This window comes from Hyaena hyaena, unplaced genomic scaffold (genome assembly GCF_003009895.1).
Source record: "Hyaena hyaena isolate Hyena2069 unplaced genomic scaffold, ASM300989v1 scaffold_265, whole genome shotgun sequence".
NCBI classification, from domain to species: Eukaryota; Metazoa; Chordata; class Mammalia; order Carnivora; family Hyaenidae; genus Hyaena; species Hyaena hyaena.
The window spans coordinates 974,806-987,947 of NW_024080899.1; the positions used below are offsets into that span (position 1 = coordinate 974,806).

The window sequence follows — 13,142 nt, forward strand, 5'->3', positions numbered from 1 at the left end:
TAGCTGCGTATATCTTCTTTTTCTAATAATGTGGCTAGTTTCTCTCCTAAGCTTTTAAAATAATAAGACACTATTTTTGTACCCTGGAACACCAAAGGGTTCAGTGTTGAATAAAAAGCAAATAGTATTTTTAGAAACGCGAGACCCCAGGGAGCTGGGCTTACCAGGAAATCACCGACGGGCAGCAATTCCAAATTTCAGAAGACTTCATTAGACACACGGCTCTGTTCACAGACGTGCGCCCGGGCACACGCGTGTGCCCCGCCTGCACCGCTGTTCCCACAGTGGACCCGGGGTGGTGACCTTGGATCAGAGAGAAGCAGGGGTGCACCGGGGAGTCTGCGGGGCCCCAACAGGAAACTGGCGTGTGAGTCACCCCTTCTTTGCTGCTACCCCCGCCCCCGCCCCGTAACCTCCCTTGCGCCTGGTTTTCTGCCGTGGTTCTGACTCGCGGGGCCTCCCCTGATCGGCCGGCCCTGCCCCGAGTCCTCACGCAGCTGTCGCAGCTCCGTGCCGAGTTCCTGCTGTCCTTCTCCTGAGCTCCCCATTTTGAGCACAAATCATTTCTCACGAATGCAGGGACTTGGCCTCTCGGGTGTGCGGGGACTTTTCTGTTGACCTTCTCCGCCTTGTCGGCCGGGCCGGGCGGGCGGGCGGGCGGGCGGGTGCTCCTCCCTGTGGGTCTGTTCCGGCCGCCCCTGCAGCCATCGCCATTTGGGCCTTGCCGTGAGGCCCCTGCGGGCGTGCACGCTGTTCCCTAGAGGCACCTCCTCTTCGCCCTGCTTCGTCCTGCCCAGGTGACCGACGGCTGCAGTGAGAGCCGCCCCTGTCCTTGTGGGACGGGGCCTTCCGCCCTCCCCCAGGCCCCGTCCGGTGCCCGCGGCCGCCATCGCCGACGACCTCCTCCGTGGGCGGTTGCACGGCCTGGCCACGGCGCTTCCTGGCTCCCATCAGCTCAGCCCGCTGGGCACAGGGTCCACGGTGGCCGAGTGGGACGTGGAGGGCGCACTGTCCTTTGCAAATTCTAACCTGTTCAACGAAACCTAACGGGGCCGCAAAAGGTCTGTAAAGCAATCAAATGAAGGTACGTGGGGTGGGGGTGGGGGCGTCATCAGGCAAAAAACGGAAGGGAGAACAGATTTCCCTTGCAGTTGGGGTGGAGGTGCTGTGTCCCGGCCCCAGTTTTCCGAGTGGCGTCTGGTCTCTGTCACTCTAGCGCCCCGGCTCACCAGCAGGACACTTCAGGGTTCACTGGGTGTGCGTGGCGCTCAGCTGCCTGATTGTTCTCAGCTTGGCTCCCCACCTCTGCTCTGCTCCGTGTCGTGGAGCCTGCGTTTCCAGACTCCTCGGCTTCTGGTTTCTGACCCTGGACATGGGTGTGGGAGAGGGTGGGGTACAAGCCAGGGCACCTCTGTCCCCCCACCCCCAAGGCAGCCTCTCAGCCCTTCGCTCTGGGATGCCAGCTCCCAAGGCGGGCACGGGCTCCTGGGCTCCGTGCTCGTGCCGCTGCTCCCGGGCCCCTCGCCTGGGCCGCTGGGCTGTCTGCATGGGGGGGCGGGGGGTTGCTTGCCTTGCCTTCCCCGCGGGGCTTTTCCGCTCTTCTGTGGGCGGTTGAAGCCACATTAAATTCCCAGTGTGAAATACCTGCGTTCGTTTCTGAACTGGCCCCACCCGGGCTAACTGCCTAAGGAGCAGACCAGCCCTCTTGGAGGAAAAAACGATTGCAGTTTTAAAAGTGGGCCTCTGGGTCTTTGCTGCCCACCCCCAGGTTCAGGGCGTGCTTCATCGAGCGCGGGTAGAGTCTGCCCCCGCTCTGGCTCACCGGGGCCACGGGATGAGCCCGGGCATTAAACTGAAAGAGTCGGGCCTGTCACTGGTGGCGTTTGTTCTGTTCTCTGGGGTGAACTGGGTTTTAACACTTAAACTGGTAGCATATTGCTACATAGAAGCCGATGTGCAAAACGGGATGTTTTGGTTTTAAGGATCCCCCCGCACAAGTCGATTTCAGATAACAGCCCTGTTGGTTAGTGCTGAGAGCAGGTACTGGGGAAGTAGACCTAATAAGCCTCTGCTGGTCCTACGCTGACACGGTGACTGATAGTGTGACAGTGGGGGGGAGTAGGGGGCAGGCGGGGCGGAGCAGAAATAGAGTGCAGCGCCTGGGGCGTGTGGTCCAGCCTGTGGTCTGTGGTCTGGCTTCCGGCAGGAGCAGCCCAGTGTGATTATTCTGATTCTGAATGGATATGCTTGTTTTCTTTGTACTTTTTATCTCCAAAGGGGCGACCTTTAGAATATTTGTTTTATTTTATTTACCTGTCTGCCCTATTGGTGAGTGCCTCATCCATCCGTAACATCTCTAAATAGTGCGCGGAAACAGGAATGGGCCCAGGGCCTGGGGTGCAGAGGGCCTCCCTTCTCCTGGGCCTGTGTTGCGGCGGGAGGATGGCTGTGGCCACGCTTGGCGGTCCAGGCACCCAGCCGGGGACAAGGCCGAGATGAAACTGTAACGTTCTGACACCGAGGAAGGAAGATCGACGAGCAGCCGTTTGCTCTTTGTGTCCCGTCTCAGCACCAGCCAGCTCTGGTCAGTCCTGTATTCTTATATCCCGAGAGGAGAAAACACAATCAGGTGGGTTCAAAGGAAATTTCATGGATTATTCTGAGAGAATCAAATCACACGTGTGCATTTCCCCAGGTTTGCCAAGGATGCGAGAGCGTTTCGAACCTTGTGCATTCACGGGGAAGAACGGGGTCTGCCGGCGTTGGTGGGCAGGTGGGCTCCAGCGGTCACCGCGGCCCGCCCCTCCACCCGCTGCTCGTGGCTGGTCCGTGTGTGTTCACAGCCGTGTGCCAGCTTCATCCCCGCTCCCCGCACACACACGTGGGCGCAGCGACCAACTCGAGGCCAGCAGTGAGCGAGCGAGCGAGGGAGGGCGGTGACCCTATGGACACCACTCCCAGACGCCAGGAGAGTGTCAGGGCTCAGGCCTGGCGCTGAATTATTCAAACTGGAGGAACATGCCGCCGAGAGGAGAGTTTGGCCAAACTCAGCCAAGTGCAAATCCCAGAACAGACGAGTTTGGATAGACTTCTTACCAAATCTTCAGATTTAGCTTCTGACAGTAAATGTTTTCTCTAGCAAAATTGTTTTGTTTTTTAAACTATGTTATTGAGATCATTTCTAGGCTCTGAAGGAGCACGGAGCCTTTATATAGGAAAACCAAACAAACACTTCTTTCATATAAATAAAATAAGTTAAACTGTGAGGAGATGGTGAAATGGATTAAAAGCACTGTAAGGAAAATGTAATTTAGACTTGCTAGGAGCATGTTAGACTGCGCTAATGCAAACGTATCCACTTTCTGCTACAGATAAAAGCATAAATGCATAGTTAATGTGTAATAAGTGAAGAGAGAGATAAAACACAAGCAGGGCAGTAGATACAGATGGTGGCGGCAGTTACCAAGTCCCTACCTTTGTTGGGTTTGGTCCTGGGGGGAACCGGGGAACTGGGGAGGCTTGGGGGCAGGGATTCTCATGTCCAGAGGCAGATAGATGTGACTTTGGCCAGTGGAGGTGTGGGAGCTAGAATCTGGACCCCTGCCTAAAGTTCTGAGCCTGGAAGATCTGCTTATACCTTTAAGGGGATTAGAAATTAAAATACCAGGCCATACACGGGTGAGTGGCCCCAGGCTGGTTCTCTCCCAGCGGTACAAGAACCAAAAGCAGAGCATGAGCATAAAAAGATACACACTCTTGAGGTCCATTAAGGCCCTGGGTAGCGGCAAATGCAGAATCCCCCTGCAGGCACACAGATCGGAGAGAAGACCGTCTGCACTGAGGATGTCCCATCAGAACAACATGAGCGACATACATGGATCGACTACTGGGGGCGGGGCTTGGGGACACATCAGGAGTTATAGCAGGAGATACGTGCCTCCAAGACTCTGAGATCTAAAAGAACCTGAAGTTCACTATAACGGTAATTGTTTTAAATTTAAAAATGATTAAAGAAGAAATAGAGCAATAATGAAAGGAGAGTACCGTGAGAAAAAAGAATTGGAAGGTTAAAAAAAAACCCAACCTTCGAAAGTGAATGATATGGTCACTGAAGTGAGACGTAGTTAAAGAGAGAATTCGCGAACTAGGTCTATCTGGGGAAGTCATCCAAGGCACGGCACGAGATTATAGAGAGACGGAAAGTATACAAGTGGGAGTCAGAGTCTGAGGAAAGATAGGAAGCCCTGTCAGGAGATCTAGAAGGAAGGAGTTTAGAGAAAAGGAGGAAAGAAAAATGAAAAGACCCAACTTGAAAAGATCCATGGCTTTTGGACAGATAGTAGCTGAGAATTTTCCAGAATTGAAGGAGAGACATGTCTTGGAGCAAAAGAACAAGGTGGCGAGGATCACCTGCCACACGTCAGGACCCGTTACAGAGTGGGGAGGGCTCGGGCAGTGCTGGCCCAGTGATGGAGAAGTAGACCAGTGAGATAAAGTGCAGAGCTTTGAACTTGCATCCCTGGCAGCCGAATACAGTGTGGAGACAGTGTGGCAGGGCAGGGGGGTGACGAGACACGTGGCCGTCCGTATGAGGGTCAGCAGGAGCAGAGGGAGGCGGGGGGAGGTTAAAGACCCTAAGTGTCCAGACAGAATTATAAACTCCAACAACTCACGGGGAGAGGACTGGAATGTTTGGCTATGTACATAAGATGCGTCGCACGCCAAAACCCCTCCTCAGCGTTGAAGAAGATCCCATAACACGGGGAAGACATTGTGACATACGAGACAGAGAGTCGCAGGTAAATGGACAAAGTGTATGAATTGGCAGTTGAGAGAAGAGGAAACCCAGTTAGCCAGTAAATGTAAACAGATGTTAAGGAATTAAGAGTATCAAATTAAAGCATCAAATTAGCAAATAACGACAGCAACAAACCTCAGAAGTGTGGAGAAGGGTATGGGACGTCCTCTTCGGCAAGTCCATCTCCCCTGACTTCCTGACTTCAGTCCTGCCTGCTTACTCTTTCCCCCGGATTAAAAGGGATGTTTTCTCGAACTTGATCCCTGTAGAGATCATCAGTAGGAGACTGATTATGAACAGCGTTCCGAGTCACTCATTAGACGCGGACAGTGGAAGTGAAGGCAAGGGTGTGGGGTGAAAGGCTGTGCCCACCTCGTTGGAGGCCGTGCCCTTCGGCACAGTGACTGGAAGGGCAGATTCCTGCTGCGGGTGGCGGCGGGCATTCCCCGTGACCTGGGAGAGTCATTCCTGGGGGGACATCCTAACGGGTGCCCAAAGAAATGTGCACGAAATAGCTGCAGTAGCGTCATTTGCCTGGCAAACAGCCAGCAACAACGCCGCTGTCCAGGGGGACAGCAGGTAAATGAGCTTGGGTATGTTCATTCGCCGAAGTATCACAGTAAAAATGGCTGAGCTTAAGGAAACTACAGAAGGATGTGTGTAGAATGATGCCATCTAGATACAATCTTAAACTTGTAAAACATTGATATTAACGGAAAGAAGACATTCCTGAGAATGAGAAACTTTAAGTTCAGGATGACGAGTTCATTTCTCCTTCGGGACTGAGGGCTCAGGATGTGCAGGGTGTGCAGGTTGTATCTGTCATGCCCTGTCTCCCAGGTCATGTGGTGCTTCGTGAGGGCGTGGTCTGTTTGTGTCCGCATCTTTCTTGTCTTTCCGAAATCATGGTGGGTGGGTCTTGAACATGACCTGTCTGCACACCCGTCGTGGAAAACAGGACAGCAAGGACAGAAAGCTCTGTGGGCTGCTCAGGAGACGGGGAGGGGTCATGCTGTGGCCACAGACCTCTCGTTGGTGAAAACAGACACCAGGAGACCCCGGAATAGTGTCTCTGACACGCTCAGGGGACGCGCTGTGTGAACATGTGGGCCGGCTGCACGAAGCCCGAGGCCAACAGCGCAGCGGGATCACGGGAAATGCAGCTACTGAAACTGACCCAGAAGAGACAACACAAACAGACTGGTAACAGTGAAACAAATTGGGAAAGTTACCAGAAAGCTACCATCGCAGATGGCTTCATAGATTAAAAAAAAAAATCCTACATGAAGGGGCACATGCATGAGTTAACATTAGAAAAACTACTACATTGATCAAAGGAGAAAAACCAGTGATCATCTAAACAAATACAGACTCCAGATCCCACTGATGATAAAAACTCAGCAGACCGGAACTACAAGTGTTTACCCTGGGAAGGGCCAGGGTTTGTCACGCTTGGTGGAAGCATTTCCACTGATGGAGAGGGAAACACAAGTTTGCCTGCTGCCCCCACTTCTGCTTCGTGTGCCGCTCGCTCGCTCCTGACTACCCAGGGAGGCGTAATGCTTTCCTCTTTGACACCGTGAGAGGAGAAAAAAGATGCGATGGGGTAACGATTGGAAAGGAAAAGATACATTGTTATTTCCAGATGATACAGTTACCTGCACAGATGATCCAAGAGAAGCTACAGCTAAAGTGCTAGAACAAATGTTCATGACACTTGTTGGGTAGAAGATGAACATTCAGACGTAGGGTGGATGGATGGATAAAGAATCTGTAGACACACACCGTGGAATGTTATGTAGCCATAAAAAGGCATGAACTCCTGCCGTTTGCAAGGAGGAGCCTTGGGTGTTCTGCTGAGTGAGGTCAATCAGAGGGGGACTAATTAATACCGAATGGTCCCACTTACATATCAGATCTTTTATTTAAAAACAGGGGCACCTGGGTGGCTCAGTTAAGCGTCCGACTTCAGCTCAGGTCATGATCTCACAGTTCATGGGTTAGAGCCCCACGTCGGGCTCTGTGCTGACAGCTAGCTCAGAGCCTAGAGCCTGCTTCCGATTCTGTGTCTCCCTCTCTCTCTGACCCTCCCCAGCTCACACTGTCTCTCAGAATTAAATAAAAAAAGTTTAAAAAAAAAAAACAAAACGTGGCTCCTAGATACTGAGAGCAGGTTGGTGGATGCCCAGGGTAGTGAGGTGGAGAAATGGACGAAAGGAATCAAAAGGTAAAATGAAAATAAAAATGCTCAAAGACCACAGGAGGTCTTTGAAGTCTTTAAAGTCCTCAGACCCCTCACAGGGCAGCCTGCTTGAGACCTCCGTGACCCCTCCAGGGGCCAGTTGCCCTTTCGCTAGACCCCATATCTGTGAGTTTGAGATGGAATAATTTTAGGTAAAAGAACCACCTGAGAGCTGGAGTTTGGAGAGCCTGTCCTTCGAGCCTGCTGCTGAAGTCCAGGAAAGCTGTGTGTATAGTTTGTGTTTTAGTTTTAAACTCAAGGCTTTCCCTAGAACGTACCTTCCTCTATATTCCCTACTTTTAAAACTGCCCATTTATCTTGAGCTGAACAGCATTCGTCTGTGATTCCCCTCAGCCTTGTGCACCGGGGAGGGGCTCCTCTGGAGATGAGGCCCAAGGTGGTGGGTACGCTTGGTGGGAGCTTGGGTGGAGGGAGACAGAGAGAAACTCTTAGCGGTAACAATTAAGAAACAAGTCACACTCCTGTTCCTTCCTCGGGATGTGAGAAGCAGTGAGCCCTTGGATGACTAGAACAGAACAAGAACTTCTTAAAGAGTAAAATATGTTACACCCCAAGGAGGTGGTGATGACGTGCATTAAAAGGCAAGTTAGCACTTTAAGAAACATGACTTAGGCTTCCTAACGTCTGGATCTGAGTTACCGTCCAATATCCTTTAAATTCAACCTGAAGGGCACTGAGTATCCTTCAGTATGTCAATAGGGTAGGTCTACCAGCGACAGATTTTCTGTTTATCTGGGGATGTTTTCATAGCCCCGTCATTTCCGGAGGATAGTTTGGTTGGATATAGAATTCTTGATTGCTGGTCTTTCAGCACTTTGAATACACACCGTATGTGACTGTAACAGCCAGCTGTTAGCCTTCTGAGGGCCCCTCTCCCTCTCCCTCTGCCTTCAGGGCGATTTGTGCTTTGACAGTTATCCTGCCGTGTCCAGGTCCCGGCATCTTGGGGTCTGAGGCCCTTTAAATCCCAGCATCAGAACGAACAAAAGCTCTCTTCCAAAAACCTCTCTCTCTCGGTGGAAATAAGTTGGGTTGTATTTTATCAAAAGTGGTGTATTCCCCATGTCTCCTAAGATCACTTTTCAGTCCTGATCAGGCCCCAAGGCATGGTCAGTCCGCGCGGGACTCCCAGGTGGAGCACGGCCCCTTCCTCCCACCTGGGTCACGTGGAGACAGAGCGCAGACCTCCCGTCAGCCACTGGGCGTGTGGAGGGTGACAACCGGGACCTTGCCTCTAGATCGGCATTGGGACGGGCTCCCCTTTGGGTGTCCCTGTGGCTCTGTGCTCCAAGAGGGACATTGACCAAGTGGAAGGAGCTGAGGAGAGGGAATGGAGTGAGGCAGGAGCTCTGAGCGTTGGCAGAAGGCTTACAGGAGCAGTTTCTGTGTTTAGGATCTGGACTTGGTCTTCATATTGACGTGGCCCCATCTACCTCGTTGTCCCGAGTCTTGGCCATTCTGCCTCCAACACGTCTTCAGATAACCCCATCCGACGGGGAGGGTGGGGCTGGGGGCTGGACGGAGACCTCTCAGTGACAAGCTTCTTTAAAAAAAAAATAGGGTATTTGAGCCACACGGTGGTAGTGCTATTGGCAGCAGAGATGAAGATGATGATGATGATGATGATGAAGAATTAAAGAGCATGATCCAGGCCCCTCACCCCTGGCCCGTCCCACTGTCCCTCCCTCGAGAGAGGCCCCATCTTCCCTGGAGCCTCGGCTCCTGGCCCATCCACTGCACTCCCTCCCCGACAGCAGCTCGGAGTGAGCTTCCCAGGCTCTGCGCGAGCCCATCTCTGCCACTCCCCATGCCTGGGGCGGTGCCTCCTCTCCGGGCTCCTGCTGCTGAGGGGCTCAGGACAAGAGCTTCCTGGTGGAGAAGTTGGGGACACGCTCTGTCCTTTCCCCACCTTTTGGGGAGTTGATGGGTAGTAGGTGATTAAAGAGCCCACGGACCACAGTAAAGACTCTTTACAAAGGGGTGCCTGTATACGTGCGTTTTGGAGGCTGTTTTGGGAAACAGAGGCCTGTGGAATAAATTCAGCACCTATACTCACCAGAGCCTTTCACAGGCTGGGCACAGCCTGGCATTCCAGACAGATGCCCTGTCCCTGTCTGTGTGTGCTGTGAACCCTGGCTTCAGTCATCACAGACAGCTTCCCTGGTTCTGGAACATTCTTTTTTTTTTTTTAATTTTTAATATTTAGTTTTGGGGGGGAGGGAGGGCAAGTGAGGGAGGGGCAGAGAGAGAGGGAGGCACAGAATCCCAAATAGGCTCCAGGCTCTGAACTGTCAGCAGAGAGCCTGATGCGGGGCTGGAACTCGGGGACCACGAGATCATGACCTGAACCCAAGTTGGATGCTTCACCGACTGTGTCACCCGGGTGCCCCTGGTTCTGGAACGTTCTGACCTGCCGTTCTTACTGCCAGGGAGCCCTCTCACCTTGTAAGAGTGTATTCTGCCTTCTTAATCCACTCAAAATACCTGTCCTGTGCAAAGCCTGCCCTGACCGCTCCTCAGGCAGAATCTGATATCTCCAGAGCATCTTTCTCCAGTCTGCCAGAACGATCCATCCTTGAAACATGCTCACAACCTGGATGCCACCCCCTCTGCCGCCCCCCCCCCACCACTGTGTGCTAGTCCCAGGTCTTTCATGTTGGGTCCCCGTGGCTCAGGGCAATGCCCGCCTTCTAGGAAATGAGCACCATCATGGACCAGACCACCCTGTGCCCTCCACTGCCTGGCCCAACCCACCCTTCCTGCCTCCGCCCGCCCAGGGAGCCCACTGGCATCGTGACGTGGTCTTGGAGAGCAGGGCTCCCCTGCGAGCTGCTGCCATTGGGCCACGGATCCACACTGCTCTCTGCTGGGATGGTGGCCAACTGGGACGAAGGTTTCCAGACTCTGGACAAGGCCTCTCATTTCACTGTGGCACAGGGGCAGGCCGCCTGCCCGCCCCTAGCCGTCTGGTCCTTCCCAGTTATTGCTGTCGGCAGAGGTGGGGAGGCGTGAGGTAGGGTGGGCAGCAGCCCTGGGCTGTTACCAGCTGGGGCTCCTGCCAGAGCCTGGGACCCCTGGCAGAGCCACTGCAGCGCCCCTGAGTTGGGCCTATTCAGTGTTTAGTCAGCAGTTTAAAAACTTGTATTTTACGGGGCGCCTGGGTGGCTCAGTCCATTGAGCGTCTCACTCTTGACTTTGGCTCAGGCCTTGATCTCACGGTTTATGAGTTTGAGCCCCGCGTCGGGCTCCACACTGACAGTGCAGAGCCTGCTTCCGACCCTCTGTCTCCCTCTCCCTCTGCCCTTCCCCGGCTCGCGCTCTTGTAGCTCGCTCTCAAGTAAATAAACATTAAAAAAACTAATTCTATTTTGTGAATATATAAATTATATTTTCAGTCTGTTTTCCTTCAAAAGCATGGTAGGAGAGAAGAAAACTAATGTTTATTTGAGAAAATTCTATGTAACAGGCACCATAGGAAGTGCTTTAAAAATGTTTCATTATATGTTCCCAATACTGTGTAAATGAAGACTCGCCTCAGAAAGAAAACATTCGTACAAGTGCGCGCCCTTCCGTTGTCAGCGCGGTGCTTAGTGTTGGTGCACAGACAGCCGCGGTAATTACTTCCCACGGTGTGCTTTTGTGTCATTGTAGGGACATCTTAACCACACGGAGAACTATTAGAAGGTGCAAGCGAGAAGGTTCCGGTCTGGGGCTGAGCCGTCCGCGTGCCAGCGAGCGTCGTGTCCTGACGGACGTGGGCGCCCCCTGTTCACACTGCTGCCCGGTGTCCTCTCGTTGCGGTGACCCCGTGCCCGCCGCGCCAGAGCCAGGAGGACCCCGTGCCCCCCGAGGAGCCTTCCCACTGCCGTTACCTGCCGCCGCCTCCTTTCACACGTGTCCTTTGCATCATTTCAAAGTTAAAAAAAAATTGGGTGCCGGATTCCCTGTGAGGCCCGAGAGCCCCTGGCGTCGGGAGCCTCGCCCGGGCTCCGCCGACACACTTCCAGTGTGGCCGTGTCCGGGGCTGCTCGTGCTCCTTTTTTAGCTGAAAGACTTATTTTTATATTTAAAATGCTTTATTATCTTAAACTGAATTTTATTAAATGCTGGTATCCAATCTGTTCCGTGTAATTCCCCAACCAAAGTTAGCCGGCACAGGGCCTCTTTTATATTAAAGTGGAATTTTCTCATTTCTCTCGGGTTTTCAGTGCATCGTGTGAGTGTGCAGACTGGCTCGTTGTCCCCGGGTCTGAAGGCCTCCCCAGATGCCCTTGTACTTGACAGACAAGGTCCCGGTGACACCGCTGGGTTACAGGACGGCTCTCGGCTCTTCGCCCTCCCAGAGCCCGAGTGGGGACAGCGTGGCTGCGCCCTCGGTTTTCACCGCGTCCCCCCGCGGGCCGTGTTGTCTGCCAGCACGCGTCCCTAGCACGGACGTTCTGAAGAGGGGTCCGCAGTCCCGTGGAGGGACTCGGTGTCGCACCGAAGGGCAGAAGGAGACCGGGCGCCGGGTGTCAGTACCCGCCGTGGCGGGGACCACCCACAGCCTCAGGGCACCGCTGTGTTCTGGCGAAGGGATCCGACTCTTCTGCCCCCGGCGTCTTGGGAGGTCGCCAGTCATTCGGCGCTGGGTCGGGTCACGGACGCGCCTGAGCCGAGACCGCAGTCCTCGCCGAACAGCCACGGCCGAGAGCCGTGAGGCTGAGATTTGTGGCCTTAGAATCCGTGCTTCTGAGGCGCGTCCCTGTGCTGCTCTCCGGAATGAGGCACGTCTTCGCTCGGGGGCAACACGGGAGTCCTGGGGTCCTTAGATTCACACTGGCGGTGGGTGGGCTCCACCTTCCCCCAGCTTCGAGGGGACAGGAGGTGGCCACATGGGTACTCATTGTTTTGGGTCGTTGCTGCACCCCCACGTCGCCCGGGCAATGTCAATCGAAAGCGTTTCCTGTGGAGACCAGGGCCCGCGCGCCCCCTGCCCGGTGGAGGGCAGCCCCGTTTAGAGCCAGACACGCCGGGTGCGGGTCTCCCGTCCCCCACGGCGTCTGGCCGCGTGAGCGGTCAGTGTCCCGCAGCCTCGTCCTCCCGTCCGTCTGTGAGGGGGCCGGTGGGGGCGTGAGGCACAGGCGTGCCCAGGCGGCAGTGGTGACCGCACGGTGCCCGTCCTCGTGCTCACTGCACAGCCCTCGGGCCCCAGAGAGGCCGTCTTCTCTGGAACAGCAGAAGGGCGAGCGCTCAGAGCGGCAGTGAGAATGACGAGCGCCGGGTGGTGCCGGATGGGCACTTGTGTCCTGAATCCCTGCAGATCTGAGATGGTGGACAGAGGGCGCAGCGCGGGAAAGCCCGTCGGCCGGGCGCCCCGCTCGTGCCACAGAGCGGGATGCTGTGGGGTCAGGGCCGTCCTCGTCCCCAGCCTGGCCTCCGGCCTCGCCCTCCGCTCCGAGTGGCCCCAGCCCTGCCCCTGCCCAGTCTGCTTCGTTTGGGGCCCCACAGCCTGTGAAGTGTTCGGGGGGGGGGGCTTTGCTCCTTCCTGCCGCTTCATGATTATACCGGTAACGCTTGCCCGTCGTACAGGAAGGTGGGGAGCGGGGACGGGAACCCAGAGCCGCTCCCCCCAGGTGGCCGCTCTGGGCCTGCTGGACGCAGGCTTCCCTTCGCGGCTAACCGTGTGCCGCGTGGGGGCCGCTGTCCCCATCCCTGCAGGAGCACATCCTTGCGAAGGTAACAGGGCGCTCCGTCCGGGAACGCTCAGGCTGCTGTCATGACAGCTGGACACTCGTGTGCCCGTCCTGTGGGGGCAGGTTGTTTTTAGAGCCTGGAGGTAAGTGTCGGGAGGTCTTTCTGATCTTTGCAAAATGAAGCTCGGGCCAGGATGTCCGGCTTGATGGGCCCGGGGCAAGGCCACTCGGCCTGCTGGGGTTCCATGGAAGAGCTCCCAGCGCGGCCTGCGCCTCGCCGCGGCCGCCCACCTGGCTGCCCCCCTCCGGCCATGCCCCCCCGCCACCCACTGCCAGTCAGCACCCCCCCGGCCACCCCCCGCTGGTCAGCACCCCCCGGCCACCCCCCGCTGGTCAGCACCCCCCG

At 55.1% G+C, this 13,142-nt stretch overlaps 1 protein-coding gene across 1 annotated transcript in view; it reads left to right on the forward strand.

The window, feature by feature from the left end:
• Positions 1-11,255, forward strand: part of LOC120240885 — a 42,807-nt gene extending 31,552 nt beyond the window's left edge. The window contains exons 6-8 of the mRNA XM_039245740.1: positions 235-367; positions 798-2,629; positions 10,713-11,255. Of these exons, the coding sequence (XP_039101671.1) occupies positions 235-367; positions 798-1,028 (364 nt within the window). The 3' untranslated portion in view covers positions 1,029-2,629; positions 10,713-11,255. The remainder of the gene's footprint in view (positions 1-234; positions 368-797; positions 2,630-10,712) is intronic.
• The last annotated feature ends 1,887 nt before the right edge of the window (positions 11,256-13,142 follow it).